Source organism: Jaculus jaculus, chromosome 15 (assembly GCF_020740685.1).
Source record: "Jaculus jaculus isolate mJacJac1 chromosome 15, mJacJac1.mat.Y.cur, whole genome shotgun sequence".
NCBI classification, from domain to species: domain Eukaryota; kingdom Metazoa; phylum Chordata; class Mammalia; order Rodentia; family Dipodidae; genus Jaculus; species Jaculus jaculus.
Window position 1 is genome coordinate 61,787,276 of NC_059116.1, and position 15,696 is coordinate 61,802,971.

The window sequence follows — 15,696 nt, forward strand, 5'->3', positions numbered from 1 at the left end:
CCTGTACAAAATAAATCACTAAACTTCTGAAGCACAGCAGGGACATGCTGGATACATTTAGGTATCAGCTCAGCCAGGCCAAGAGCGAAACATTGCATATCAAAATATCAAGGTAACACCTGATGTTTTCATATGTAATGCTTTGAATTTGAAGATATTTTGGATGAGCTTAGTATTTTGAAGAAAACACACAGAGGGCACTTTCCTTTACCCAATACTTCCTCCTAAAAACCATCTTCGATATGTTACTGCTGTGTTTAAAGGGGTACTTGGAGCCACAGAGCTGATCCATGGGATTATGTGCTAGAGAAGATGAAGTGGGAGTGTGAAATACAATAACCAGCAACCCTGTCAGACATGAGATTGCATCCTGGAATGATAAGATATTTGGGTCTGAGACATGGGCTGTTTGGAGTCCAAATATCTTCTGTGAAAATATAGCCCTGAATTATAATGAAAGGGCTTGTGTAAAAAAAAATTGTAAACCATGATTACTTTTGTATTTCTCTCTGTTTCATATATCTAGTTATTCCATGTATCTGGACTGGGTGAGAAGAAAGAAAAAAAAGGAGAAATTTCCTTTACATAATTCTCCACTCACAATTTAAACGCTATGAGCAGTATCTCTGTTGAAACATCTTCAAATAGAAGATGTTTTGTTATTACAAGGAAAATGAAGAGCAATTTGTTTTCTATTGTTTGAAGCATAGAAGGTAATTGTGTCCAACTACCTCTTCCGCAATTTCCCACATCAATTCTTGCTTTTCTTCCGCTCATATATATAAGCTAGGGTATTAGAAACTCCCCTACCTTCCTACTCAATCAGCCATTTTCTAACCACTGACCTTCTGGAAAATACAGCTAGACTGCTTTCCTCCCACATGAAAGGGCACAAATGTATGATAGTAATTATTATTACATAACAACAACCCCACAACATTTACTCGGACGTGGTGGTGCTCGCCTGTAACTCTAATTCCAGAACTGAAGAGACTGAGGCAGAAAGATTGCTGCAAGTTTGAGGCCAACCTGGATTACAGTGAGTTCTAGGCCAGCCTGGACTACATAGCAAAATCCAGCCTCAAAGAGTGAAAAAGTCAAAACAAAGAAACAAAACACTGTTCGCATCCTCTCCCCTCACCAAGGCCATGCAAAGAAGCTTGTTCCACTGGTCCTGGGTGATCTGCAGTACATGGGTGGTCCGTTAAGACACTGACAAGGGGAGAGTTGGCGTGGCGGCTGTGTGTACTCCAGAGGCAGAGAAAGGAGGGCCAGCCTGGGCGATTGATGTAAGAGCTGCAGTGCAATCCAGGAAACACGACACGTGGAAAATACTACACAATTGACCTAAGACGTCACCTAGGGTAAGACTCTTAGCAAAGGGGAATTACTAATGGATAAAAAAATCATTTTACACAGTGTTTCTGCAGCATATCTTTTTCAAACAGATGAGTTTAATTTGACATTTCTTTACTAACAATGTCATTTATTTTAATAGTAAAATTAAGTGAAAAGTAAATAAATCATTTTTTAAGAAAAATGATACTAAAATACAAATCTAGTAAAATATATGTTGTCTTTACTGTTTATTTCATATTATCTAAGTACATTCAAGTATGCAAATTTATATTTTTATTCAACATCACTGACTGCCTGATATTCACATAACAGGAAAAATAATGTATCTGCAAGATTCAGCCTATCAAACCTTACTGGAGAAAACAAGATTCCTAACAGCCATATTGTACTCATTACTTGGCATGAAACTGATACTGTACAACTGAAACTGGCTACATGTTTAATGCCCTTGAGGTTATTCACGCTTATTTTTAAAATGGACTTATTGTTGAATTACGATTCATTGCATGGCCTATCTTTGGGAAATCCTTAAAACATCCCAAAAGGCCTAGTTGGTTATTTGTAAAGCTCTTGTTATAAGCATGAAGTTGGCACAGGCAACCCACCCACGGTGCTGCAGCACTGGCATCGCAGTGCTGAGTATTCACCTAGGATACTTTAAATTGCGGTAACCAACGTCAGTACATCTCTTTGTAAAAATGTCTTGCCAGGCTAGAAAATGAGATTATTGTTTCAATTAGGCAAAGAAAAGGGACAGACCAGCACAACCCAATATTATTTCCTAAAAGAAACAATCACACTGAATTAACAAATTTTACATTTTACTTAAAATTTTATGAAATTCAAATACAAGGACATCACATTATTGTACTAGATGACTGCATGCTCGTTCTGTTCAATGTTGCTCATGAGGTCTTTTGTATCACTTGTGCCTGGGCTGGACTGACTGTTAAAATAGAGAGTGTTCTCAAATGTGCTCTCTTGAGGTATGTGCACACGCCTCTTCTTATAAAAGAAAAAGGCAGCGAAACCAGCAGCTGCCAGAATCAGGAGAATCACAATGACCACTCCTGTCACTCTGGAAGACGATTTGGAAGGCACCACCATCTCAGCTACAAACAAACACAGTCATTAGAAACTAGTGGAGGCAGGAAGAGCAGATGGCTTGATGCTATGTAAAACAATACAACTTTCCTTGTTGGAAAACAAAAACAAAATGTGTGAATATTCACAAGATGTAAAAACAAGATCCAGCATGACATAAAAGATGTTAACAACGTTAACATCTTTATTCAGTTGCAAGAATACTTCCTGTCTCTACAATCACACTGAGGTAGTTCAGCAGTGTTTTAAATACACATAGGTGCCTTACTTAGAAATACTTTCAGGCTGTCAACAAGCATGGTTTCAGAAGACAAACATAATGATGGTGATGAAAAGCAAATTAAAAATTTAGGGGAAAATGGTAGTGGGAGTCTGAATTTCTAAATATGAGTGGCGTACAAATAGCGCTCAAAAGAGAAATCAAGCAGTGGCCGACCACGGCCAGTCTCACTGCGAGTTTCTTTAGCAACCAACACAACAAGGAAAACAGAATTCATTAAAGCTGTCTATAAAAATAGGAGAAAAAAACTGTTAAAACAAAGGATTCTTGAAATTTCTTCTTATGAAGCAATTCTTTGCAACATAACAATGTCTTCCAGAATTTTTAGATAAAAACACTGATATGACTGCCAAATTTACTCCTCTAAAATATCATTCAAGGAAAAGTTAATGACAAAGCCAAGTTAGTTCAAGCAATTCTACTAAAAGTGCAGTAAGAGAAGGAGGGGTTGAGGCAGCCTTTAAAACAAGCTGTTTTTGGATGACTAGACCTGAGCTTGAAGTTTCACAATGACCTTACCTTTTGTTGTGATTAATGCCTGGGTAGGTTCAGCATCAACAACTGTAAAAAATAAATATTTACACAAATCCATAATTGCCACATGTAAATGACAAACTTTATTTCGCTCAAAGGTATTTGTAATCTTTCAAAATTGGCTTGTAGCCAGGCATGGTGGAGCACACCTTTAATCTTCAGCACTTGGGAGGCAGAGTTCGAGGCCACCCTGAGACTACAAAGTGAAATCCAGATCATCCTGAGCTAGAGGACACTCTATCCTGGGGGGAAAAAGCTCTAAAAATTGGCTTATGATGATATGATATGACATGACAGGATGATGATATAATGTGGTGAAAAGATGGCCTGATATAAATGAGCATCTAGAATGCAGATAGAAAATACAGCTATATCAATGGCCCTTTACTATCTACTTGTATCCCTGCCTACCTATATACATTTACTCACCCTCTGTCTGTCTGTGTTATAGTGGCACCCTACCGCTACATGATGAGTTTGAGTACATTGGAAGATTTAAAAAATGGGGCCCTCCAAATTACCTTCGAACACTAATACTTTTATACCCCTACCCCAGACCCACTGGAGTCTAAGGTGTTGCAAGATTTGACTGGAAAGTGAAAGAAAAGAGGGCAGTATTACCCCAGAGTGTAATTTATATAACAACAAAGAGTGTGAAATCTTGAAAGAGTTAAATATTAAGTGCATTCACAATCCTGAAACAAAAGAAGCCTCCTGAGGGAACAGAACTAGTTTGTGTGATTGATTGATTGATTGATTGATTGACTGATTGACTGATGACTGATTGCAGACCTGAGGATCAGAGACTCAGAGCCTATATCATGTTAGGCAAGTGATCTATCACTAAGCTTCAAGCCTAGCCTCCTAATTCATTTATTTTAGTGTCTAAGGATGAATTTTCTCTTCAGAAAGATAAAATGTCGGGTGAAATGGTATAAAAACATAACTGACATCCAGACAGGTGCACACGGGGAGCATTTAACGCCGTTTATTCCCCTAACTGCTTTCCTTTCCTCATCTTCCACTCCGTTTCCCACGCAGGCTAAGCTGGTGCTGCAGGACGTGCACCCGTGGCCTTATCTGGTTTGGGCTGGCCCCTTCTATTCCGTTCCCTTGCTTGGCGCAGTGACATGGTGCAGTCAGGCTGTGCAGGCTGCCCTGCAAGTTATACATGAATGTGTTTAAATGGATACACCATGGCAAATGTACTGAGAAACCAAAATCAGGCAAAGAATACCACTCACTCCCTGCTACAGGCAGCAATGGATTTCTCACCAATAGAGGGGAAACTTTACAATGAGGCCATAATCACACTGCAATACTATACTAGACACCTTACAGTCTGAACAGTGGCTTCAGAACATACACAGCACGTAACAAACTTTTTACTTACGTTTTGGCATTTTGCAGATAAATCCTTTATAGGAAGTACAGTGGATGTTATTCCAAGACCCAGAAGCAGCAGCTAAAACCACACAATCATTTCGTTCACCAGAGGGGTCTCCTGTGTTCCAGTTGACAAAGGAGACAGGACTTTGATTTATCCACAGCCACTTGCCTGGTCACCAAATGAAACCAGTAAAAGCAGAAGTTACAAACAGCAAATCTTAAGTTCATCTCATTGGCACAAAATTTCTAAGCATGTTATTAATACTAGAATTAATGATTGTTTACAACTAGATTTTTAAAATAATTTTTATTTTTACTATGAACTTTACTGTATGAACAAACTGTGTGTTGATCCCCTTGGATTATCTTCTGGGATCCCTGTCCTCCACCCCTTTCCACTGAGGGTCCTCCTCACTGAGGTTGTTGGTGTTCTCCCTGGGGTCATGAATGAAGCAGTCAGTCTAGATTTCTTAAATAACAGGTCTATAGTGACAAATTATTAATTGTCAATCTTATGTCATAGCATATTCATATTGATAAACTGAAAAATATGCCTATCACATAGCTTTAATTAAAATTTTTATTTTATTTAATATAAATTTTTACACTTATATTTCTGTAGCTTTTTATTCTGGCAAAAAAACAGGAACATATTTTCTAAATCATCTTAAACTAACTTAGTTGCAGAAGATATTTCTTAATTAGTAACTTTCAGGATTATAAAATACGTGAGAGAAAGGAAGGGAGGAGGGTACTTAATAGGTTTGGTATTGTATATATGTAAGTACAATGATTGAGATGGGGAGGTAATATGATGAAGAATGGAATTTCAAAGGGGAAAGTGTGGGGGGTAGGTATTACCATGGGATATTTTTTGTAATTATGGAAAATATTAATAAAAATTATAAAAATAAAAAATAAAAATAAAATACGTGAGTGCTTTCAGTTATCTCAAGTAAAAATATGACTTCTCAAACTCATCATAGATTAATCATTATTTAAGACAAAACTTTCTAGAATTGAAGCATCATTTTATATACAGCATTAGAATATTTTTGAAGTACTTTCCATTAAACAATAGCTCGGCAAAAATTACCTTCCACATTTCTAAACATGCCTATCCAAAAATTGGTTTTACTTTTAAGAGGTTCAACCCGATATGACAGAAAACTGGATTCAGCAGAACTTTCAATGGAAGCCAGGGAAGAACCTGCAAAACATCAGAGGGCAGACAGACAGACATTGAGAGCTCCTCAAAGTGCCTGAAGATATGTTAATAAACACTTTACAGTGATAAAAGTGAGCCCAGCATCTCCACGCAAGAGAAAGAATGTCAAATAGAGAGTATTTTTCTCTGAACTTCCATCTCCATTCTGAAGTATGGTTCCCAAGGGCAAAGCCCAGTTAGCTGCTGCAGGACACGTCACAAGAGTCAGATCTAGGTTCCATCCTAAAGTATGGTTTAATGGACTGGGGGAAAAATGACTACAAAGAATGTAATACAAGAAAATAAATAGTATTATGGAATATGGTGATAGTTACTTTTGATTGTCACCTTGCTTGGACTTAGAATCACCATGAAAACAAACATCTGGGCATGTCTGTGAAATGGCTTCTAGCTCAGGCTAATTGAAGCAAGAAGTCTCATCCTAACTACGGGCAGCACTATGCCATGTGCTGGACTGAGTACAAAAGGAGAGGCAGGTTGAATGCCAGTCCTCTCCTCTCTCTGCTTCCTGACTGCTGACTGAATGCGCCCAGCAACTCTGCGCATCGGCCACCGTGACTTCTTCAGGTGCCCTCAAACCATGAGCCAAAATAACCCTCTCCTTCCTCGGGTTGCATTTGTCAGGTATTTATCTGGGCAAAGAAAGTAACTAATACAGCTATGGGCATATCAAATATTCTTGTTAGATGCGCCAGCAGAAAGGGAGGATGGAAGAAGCAGCATTAAAGTACAAAGGAATGCAGAGTTCAGGTAGGGACAGAAAATAATTCCAGGAAGAAGTAATAAGAAGAAAGACAAAGAGGATGTGAGGTACAGATAGTTCTGCCTCCCTGGCAAGTATTCGGGACAATGTGGGGAAAAGAACCTATGGTTATTTTCAGGCAATACAATGATGCAATGTAGTATAGGAATATTAACCAGGATGTCACTCAAATTAAGAACAAAAAGTAAACTAAAACGCCAGTTATAAGATGATACAATTGACAGATCTCAATAAAAACTCAGTGTTATATTTTGTAGTGCAAACCTACTGTTCAGCCAGGCATGGTGGTGCACACCTTAATCCCAGCACTTGGAAACTAAGGCAGAAGTGTTACCTCAAGTTCTAGGCCATGCTGGCACTATAGAGTGAGTTCCAAGTCAGCGTGGGCTACAGGGTGAACCTGCCTTGAAATGGGTTCCCCCCCACACACACACACAAAAAAAAAAAAAATACCAAAAAACTTATAGCTTTATAATGACTATCATAAGTTTATAAGTGTGCTTGTCAATTTGACAGGACCAAGAATCACCTAGGAAAGGGGCCTCTGGGCAAGCCTGTGAGGGATTATCTAGACTAGGCTAATTGAGATGAGAAGACCCCTTCCATCCTAACTGTGGGCTGCGCTCCATGGCTGGGGTCCCGGGCTAAGCCAAAAGAAACACGGCAGCTGCACACAAGCATTCACCACTCTGCTTCCTGATGGCTGATGAAGTGTGACCAGCTGCTTCAAGCTCCTGCCGCCATGCCTTCCTCATCATGATAGACTGTAATTCTAAAATGTAAACTGGAATAAACTCTGCTTTCCTCAAATTGTTTCTTGTCAGGTATTTGATCACAACAACGAGAAAGCTGCTAATACGCTCCACTGGCAGAGTTTATCTTTAGTTAGCCTGATTCGACCTTCCTCCACAAACAGACTTTTCTCTCCAAGTTTGCCTAAAGCTGTCAGTAGCCATTATTTAACCTTGAATCTACCTAAGGCAGCCACATAGTTGAAAACAACAAGCTAGAAAAACAAAACAGCAAAAGCCAGAGAATGAGATGTCCGTGCTATATGTACACATCACACACATACACGTGCACACAAGTATTGACACACGGCTAGGAAACTGAAAAATCACAAAGATGCAATGAGCATGACTGAGAGAAACCTGAGAAGGCCCTACATTCTCACCTCTGTCTGACCTTGAGGATCTGCAAATGAAAGAAGTTAGCACAAGACAACGCTGCAAACTGCTCATACACAACCGTCAGAAAAACGTGGTTCATTTATTAGCTTTAAGTAGTTAAAAATCCATGCATATGATAATCAAATTGTGAGAAGACAAAGAAGTCTTGACATCAGCAGGAGCAATGATTCATCATATACTGGCATGATAGCACTGACTTCTTCTTGTCAGAAACCATGGAAGCTAGGAAGCAGTGAGATGAAATGTTCACATGGCTGAAAGAAAATGACTCTGGACCACAAAAATCCCTATCCAGCAAAATTATACTTCAAATATAGGGGAAAATTAGGAATGTTTCTACATAGACAAAGGCAGAAGGAATATGTTACTGCAAGAAATACTACAGAGAACTCTTCGGACTGAAATAAAAGCAAATGAGAATAATTCAAGTTCACATGAAGAGATAAAAAGCACTAGGCAAGGTAAGTACATAGGTGAATATAAAAGTCAGTATGTACTTATTTCTGTTTATCACTTACAGACAAACACGTAAAGCAGTCATTATAAATCTGTGTTGATGGGCATGTTAAGTAAATGTATTGTGTGAGGAAATCACAAAGGAAGGCAAAGGGAATAGAGCTATATATGAAGAAAGCTTTTATATACAATTGAAAGAAAACTGAACTAGATTGCTTCATATTAATTGTAATCCTCAAGAGCTTGCTAAGAAAATGACTAAATAATAATCAGATGATCCCCAATTTATTGGATTATGAGCCAATAAACTCATAGTAAGGTTGAAAGTTACTAAGTTGACCCATCATAAGCTGGGTACTTTCTCCTTAGAATATTTGTCTACCAAATAAACAAAATAAATAAATAAATAAACTAGCAGTGGTAATTAAACATGGCAGCTGCCTGAGGCAGTGGTTACAGTAAAAGAAACAAGGGAATTAAGCAAGGCACTAGAAAATATCTCCTGAACACAAATAATGAAAGACTAGGGTAATCAGGAGGCAAAATGGCCAAGTAACAGACATAATTGCCACTTTATCAGTACTTTCATAGGACCCCCCCCCCACACACACACATACATACAAAAGAGAAGTTGCTATAATACTATTGGACAAATTTCTTGGACAAAAATTATTGCTGATGACTATGAAGAAATTCTATAATGATAGTTTCAATTAACCAGGAAAATATAATAGTTATAGTCATTTGTGTGCCTGAACACAAACATACACAAATCAAATATTCCTAAAGCAAACTTTATCTCCTTCAGAACTGAAAGTTAAAGGTCAAGGTTTGGTACTGAATAAACTTGAAGTAAATGAGTCAAAATAAGCTTTGTATTCCATTGCCATATGAAGAACCCTGAGTTATGACCTAACAAAAATGTAGTAAAATAATTCCAGTATGCTATTCAGTGGGATTTACCTAAGTGGCCTTTACTAAGAAGGTCAGCCTAGACGCCATAGTGATATGCTTTTGTGACGAAATTTGAAAATTAGTTGTCAATGAAAAGGTTGTTTTTTTTTAAATTATTTATTTATTTATTTATTTGAGAGCGACAGACACAGAGAGAAAGACAGATAGAGGGAGAGAGAGAGAATGGGCGCACCAGGGCTTCCAGCCTCTACAAACGAACTCCAGACACGTGCGCCCCCTTGTGCATCTGACTAACGTGGGACCTGGGGAACCGAGCCTCAAACCGGGGTCCTTAGGCTTCACAGGCAAGCGCTTAACCGCTAAGCCATCTCTCCAGCCCAGGTTTTTTTAATTATGTTTAAGTCAGGCATGTTGGTACTTGCCTGTAATCCCAGCACTTAGGTGATAGAGGTAGGAGGATTGCCATGTGTTTGAGGCCACCCTGAGACTATATAGTGAATTCTAGATTAGCCAGGGCTAGAGACCCTACCTCAAAAAATAAATAAATAAATAAATAAAATAAAATAAAAATTTTCTTTATCTGACTGTGGTTGTTCATGCCTGTAATTTGAGTACTTGGGAAATAGAGGCAGGAGGATCAAGAGTGAAGGGTCATCCCTTGGCTACACAGAGTTTAAAGGCAAATTTGGCTACATGAGACAATATATAAAAATACACAAAATAAAAATAAAAAATACACAAACACTGGGCTGGAGAGATGGCTTAGTGATTAAGGCACTTGCCTACAAAGCCTAAGGAGACACGTTCCACTCTCCAGATCCCACATAAGCCAGCCAGACACACAAAGGTGAGGCAAGTGCAAGGTGGTGCAAGAGTCTGGAGTTCATTTGCAATGGCTAAGGCCCTGGTGCAACACTCCTCTCTCCCCCTCCTCAGTCTCTCTAAAATAAAAAAATAAATAAAATAAAAATACGCAAAAATAACCAGGCATAGTGGCTCACACCCTTAATCCTAGCATTCAGGAGGCAGGAGGTAAGAGGATCACCGTGAGTTTGAGGCAAGCCTATGATTACAGAGTGAATTCCAAGTCAGCTTGGGCTAGAATTGAGACCCTTCCATACACACGCACAAAAATTATAATAATACACAAATAATTGTGACATTTTTAATTGACTTTCATTTTGTTTTTCTTCATAAATACAATAATTAGATGTAAAAATGTTCATATTGATAATAAAACATGCTGCTTTCTAGGAGCTTGTAAAATAAAAGTTTAGTGGTGCCAGGAAGTAAATACAATATTTTGGATGACTAAGGATGAGAACCCCAAGAATTTAGAACATTAAAACAGAAGAAATTATTTTTTTCAATAAATGATTGGGTTTTTATCTGTAAAATTATGAAGTTACAAGTTAGAACTTACATCATGTTTATTATTCTGTTACTAGAAAAATGACAAAACATAGACAAGCAAATATGAGTCTGGACTGTAGCTCAGGGCAAGAATGGTAGAGGGCTTACCTACCACTATGAGGTCCAGGTTTTAACCCCAGCACCACAATAAAATAAATAATGTTGGATCTTTTTATTTTGTGAATTTTTTTGTGCTGTCTCATGTATCTAAACGTGCCTCAGAATTTTCTGTGTAGCCAAGGATGACCCTGCACTCCTGATTCTTACCACTTTAGATGCTTTTGGATTTCTTAAAGGAATGTGATGCTTACCCATTCGAAGACATTCCAAAGAAGCCTGTCCCCAGTTCCTTGTAAATGAAGATTCGATGTAATAGCAGTGGCCGTGAAAAGGAATCCAAGCATTCTGCTCTGACTCTGGACACCTGCCAGGCAGCTGTGGAGGTTCTGTTGCAGGAATTTCTGTTAATAAAAAGGATATTGTTTGGGAGGCAGAGGTAGGAGGATCACTGTGAGTTCGAGGCCACCCTGAGACTCCATAGTGAATTCCAGGTCAGCCTGAGCTAGAGTGACACCCTACCTTGAAAAACCAAAACAAAAAAAATAAAAAATAAAAAAAATAAAAAGGAGATTGAAAATAAATCAAAGCAGAGGTTACTATAATATGTAGATTAATATCTCATAGGTAAGGAAAATGGTATCACCTCCCATTATAAAAAATATCTAATGCTTGTCATTGAGCTCATTCATTTTATTTTTGAGAGTTCATTTACATTATCATTTTAAATATTTTTCAGTAAACTTCACTATGATATCATGGGAATGAATCATACTGATAATTTAAGATAAAGGTCTATAAATCCTATAACTACGCTATATATTTTTTTAAATTACCCTAAAATAATGTGTAAGAGGTTTCCTTTCTCAAGCCACTCTTTTCTTTCTGGACTCCTAACACAAATTGTCTTAGGTGCTATCACAGTGCCTGTGATGTAATTGCTGTTGGCAGGATTCCAAGCCCTTCTCTGTAATCCCATAGGTTCTGATTAATCCAGATACAGTCTGGTGTAATTATATGGCACCCATGCTATTGATAATAACAGGAATCATAATTTCCTGGATAACCTGTCAGCAGAGAGTTAGAGGACAACCTAAATGACAAAGATGCAGAGCCAATAAACTTGTGAAAGGAATCAAACTCTCCAGCTCTGTTAGTGTGACCTATTCATATGGGTTGATAGGCACATCAGGCTGTGATTAGGTTGAAGGGATGTTAATCTTATTCTTAGCTATCCAAGATACATCACTGTTTAATAACATCAGTATTGGTGGGGAGTGGCATATTCAGAAATTTTGAAATCCCCCATATTTTGATACCCAATTACCATCTGACTTTTTGCAGAGAATATAAAAGCTTTCATTGCAGTGTGATGTCTTCCAGTAGCCATCCACATCCATATAAACACACGCTGACTTCAACTTGGGTTCGTCAGCCCCCCAGTTGGTGTACCTCATCCTCCATTTATCAGTCCAAGTGTACTCATTGTTGGTCTGCATGGAAAAAAATAACAATGAAAATGCAAGCTTGCTTCAGAAAATTCAAAGAATAAAAAATACACTTAAGATTGTGATTTGGCATGGAATCTTGAACATTTAGGAGCCAAAAAAAGTAAGTTATAAATCATTTCAATCCAATTCCAATTCAATAAGGGTATCTTTTCGTAAAGATGTTTATTTCAGGCTGGAGAGATAGTTTAGCACGTAAGGCACTTGCCTGCAAAGCTGAGAACTCAAGTTCAAATCTCCAGGTTCCACACAGCCAGATGTACAGTGATGCAAAGTGCGCTGTGTCGCACATGTGCGCAAGGGAACACAAGCATCGGGTGGCTAAAGGCCCTGGTGTGCTCATTTTCTCTCTCTCTCTCTCTGCCTCTTTCTCTCTCTCAAATTAAAAACAAAAATGTTTATTTCTTGGAGATCCCTAGGAATATAACCTTGAAAACACCGATAAAACAATATATTTATCATTCCATAGAAACTTCGTTTTCAAGGTCAACTTTGATCTTTATATCAAATGTAATGTTTCTTATGTTAGTGAAAATTTAATAGCCATTCTTTCATTGAATTCCTGAGAGACACACTAATCTATTCTGATCTTTTCAGTGTCCTGTTGGTGAGATAACACCAGTGATGAATGACAAGAGAGGCCATTTATCAAGATTTATAGTAAAGGAGCTAGGTCTCCTGACTTCTGACGTGCATTAGGATGCCTTTTGTTTTGTTTTGTTTTTTCTAGGTAGGGTTTCATTCTAGCCCAGGCTGCTGACCTGGAATTAACTGTGTAGTCTCAGGGTGGCCTCGAACTCACAGTGATCCTCCTACCTCTGCCTCCTGAGTGCTGGAATTAAAGGCATGCACCACGAGACCTGGCTAAAGTGCCATTTTTTTAAAGCTAGTTTATTTTTTTATTCCATGTGTATGCTTACTTTCTTACTAAGTTCAGGCAAACAAATATATGCTCCCATGCAAACTACTTGGTAATATCAAAAAAATCAGTGATTGGTCAGTTGCTCTCGGCCGCCACCGTCACCACCGCCACCGCTGCGGTCGCCCTCAGCCAGCAGCTCGGTGCCCCCTGGGGCCAGCTGGGGTCTCCGGCAGGCGGCAGGCGGGAACAAGGGCGGCACGTCCATGGGGCCGGCCCACAGAGCCCCGGCCTGGTGAGAACATTTCCAGTGCTGCTCCAAGGACACAAAGTTTGAAATTCCTGGATACCTTTGAGAAGCTGGAAATAATTTTCTTAACTCCATCTCTTAGTTTCCACAGGCACATTGGGAAACCATGAACAACTTTCATAAGGAAGAGATTGACTGCCACATCCTTGATGAAGGTTTTACTGCCAAGGACATTCTGGACCAAAAAATTAATGAAGTTTCTTCTGATGATGATAAGGATGTTTTTTATGTTGCGGACCTTGGAGACATTCTAAAGAAACATCTAAGGTGGTTAAAAGCTCTTCCTCGTGTGCAGTCAAATGTAATGATAGCAGAGCCCCAGTGAACACCCTAGCTGCCATTGGGACAGGATTCGACTGTGCAAGCAAGACTGAAATACAGTTGGGGCAGAGTCTTGGGGTACCTCCAGGGAGGATTATCTATGCAAATCCTTGTAAACGAGTGTCTCAAATTAAGTATGCAGCCAGGAGTGGAGTCCAGATAATGACATTTGATAGTGAAGTTGAGTTGATGAAAGTCACCAGAGTGCACCCAAAGGCACAGTTGGTTTTGAGAATTGCCACTGATGATTCCAAAGCAGTCTGTCGCCTCAGTGTTAAATTTGGGGCCACACTCAAAATCAGCAGACTTCTCTTGGAATGGGCAAAAGAGCTAAATACTGATGTCATTGGTGTCAGCTTCCATGTAGGATGTGGCTGCTCAGATCCTGAGACACTTGTTCAAGTAGCATCTGATGTCCGCTGTGTCTTCGACATGGGAGCTGAGATTGGTTTCAGCATGTACCTTCTTTTTTTTTTTTTAATTTTTATTAACATTTTCCATGATTATAAAATATATCCCATGGTAATTCCCTCCCTCCCCACCCCCACACTTTCCCATTTGAAATTCCATTCTCCATCATATTACCTCCCCATTACAATCATTGTAATTACATATATACAATATCAACCTATTAAGTATCCTCCTCCCTTCCTTTCTCCACCCTTTATGTCTCCTTTTCAACTTACTGGCCTCTTCAGCATGTATCTTCTTGATCTTGGTGGTGGTTTTCCTGGATCTGAGGACGTGAAGCTTAAATTTTAAGAGATCACCAGTGTGATCAACATAGCACTGGATAAGTACTTTCCATCAGACTGTGGAGTGAGAATCGTAGCAGAGCTGGGCAGATATACATTGCATCAGCTTTCACGCTTGCAGTCAATATCATTGCCAAAAAAAATTGTGCTGAAGGAGCAGACTGGCTCCGATGATGAAGATGAATTGAATGAACAAACCTGTATGTATTACGTGAATGGTGGAGTATGTGGATCATTTAATTGCATCCTTTGTGATCGTGCACATGTGAAGCCCCTGCTGCAGAAGAGACCCAAGCCAGATGAGCAGTGTTACTCCTCCAGCATTGGGGACGGACATGTGATGGCCTTGATCGGATCCTTGAGCGCTATAACCTGCCTGAAGTGCATGTGGGTGATTGGATGCTCTTTGAAAACACGGGCGCATACACTGTTGCTGCTGCTTCTACTCTCAATGGATTCCAGAGGCCTACTATTTATTATGTGATGTCACGACCAATGTGGCAACTCGTGAAGCAAGCTCAGAAGCACGGCTTCCCGCCTGCAGTGGAGGAGCAGGGCGTCGGCTCTCTGCCCATGTCTTGTGCTCAGGAGAGTGGGATGGACCGTCACCCGGCAGCCTGTGCTTCCACTAGTATCAATGTGTGGATTCCATTCTTGTAGCTCTTAGCTGCGAGTGTAGCTTGAATTAAGGGGTTTGGGGGGTCCACTTAACTTAATGACTGCTAGTCTGAAATGTCTCTGTAAGAGTAGAACTGGCGCAGATGCAGCAGTGTGGAAGGCTGGGCAATGGGGTCACGCTTATCTGTGTTCCTATGGAAACTATTTGAATATTTGTTTTATATGGATTTTTATTCACTTTTCAAACATACTTAAGTGTGCCCCTCAGCTGCTGAGCAAGCATTTGTAGCTTGTACGATGGCAGAATGGGCCCGAAGCTTAGTGTTGTGACCCATTTTGAAAATAAAGTATCTTGAAATATAAAAAATTCAGTGATTAATAATACTCTTCTAATAAATCTATAAGTGAATTTGTAAGTAATGACTAGAAACAGAAGATTAAATATAGTACCACCAGACATTGAAACATGTTCCCTATTTTTACTTCATCATTTGATTTACCAGACCAGATTGCTCAGTGGTTAAGGAAGGCACTTGCTTGCAAAGCCTAACAACCTGTGTTTGATTCCTCAGCACCCACGTAAAGCTAGATGCACAAAGTGGCACATGCATCTGGAGCTCATTTTTAGCAGCTGGCT

General features: G+C 39.3%; 1 protein-coding gene and 1 pseudogene across 1 annotated transcript in view; one reads left to right on the plus strand and one right to left on the minus strand.

Moving 5' to 3' along the window:
• Positions 1 to 1,567: 1,567 nt before the first annotated feature.
• The window catches only part of Mrc1 (mannose receptor C-type 1), a 94,518-nt gene continuing 80,389 nt past the window's right edge, over positions 1,568 to 15,696 (minus strand). The window contains exons 25-30 of the mRNA XM_045135012.1: positions 12,016 to 12,181; positions 10,943 to 11,092; positions 5,763 to 5,876; positions 4,671 to 4,835; positions 3,263 to 3,304; positions 1,568 to 2,471 (exon numbers count right to left, since the gene is read on the minus strand). Coding sequence (XP_044990947.1) covers positions 2,230 to 2,471; positions 3,263 to 3,304; positions 4,671 to 4,835; positions 5,763 to 5,876; positions 10,943 to 11,092; positions 12,016 to 12,181 — 879 coding nt within the window. The 3' untranslated portion in view covers positions 1,568 to 2,229. The remainder of the gene's footprint in view (positions 2,472 to 3,262; positions 3,305 to 4,670; positions 4,836 to 5,762; positions 5,877 to 10,942; positions 11,093 to 12,015; positions 12,182 to 15,696) is intronic.
• Positions 13,472 to 15,101, plus strand: LOC105944318 (annotated as a pseudogene).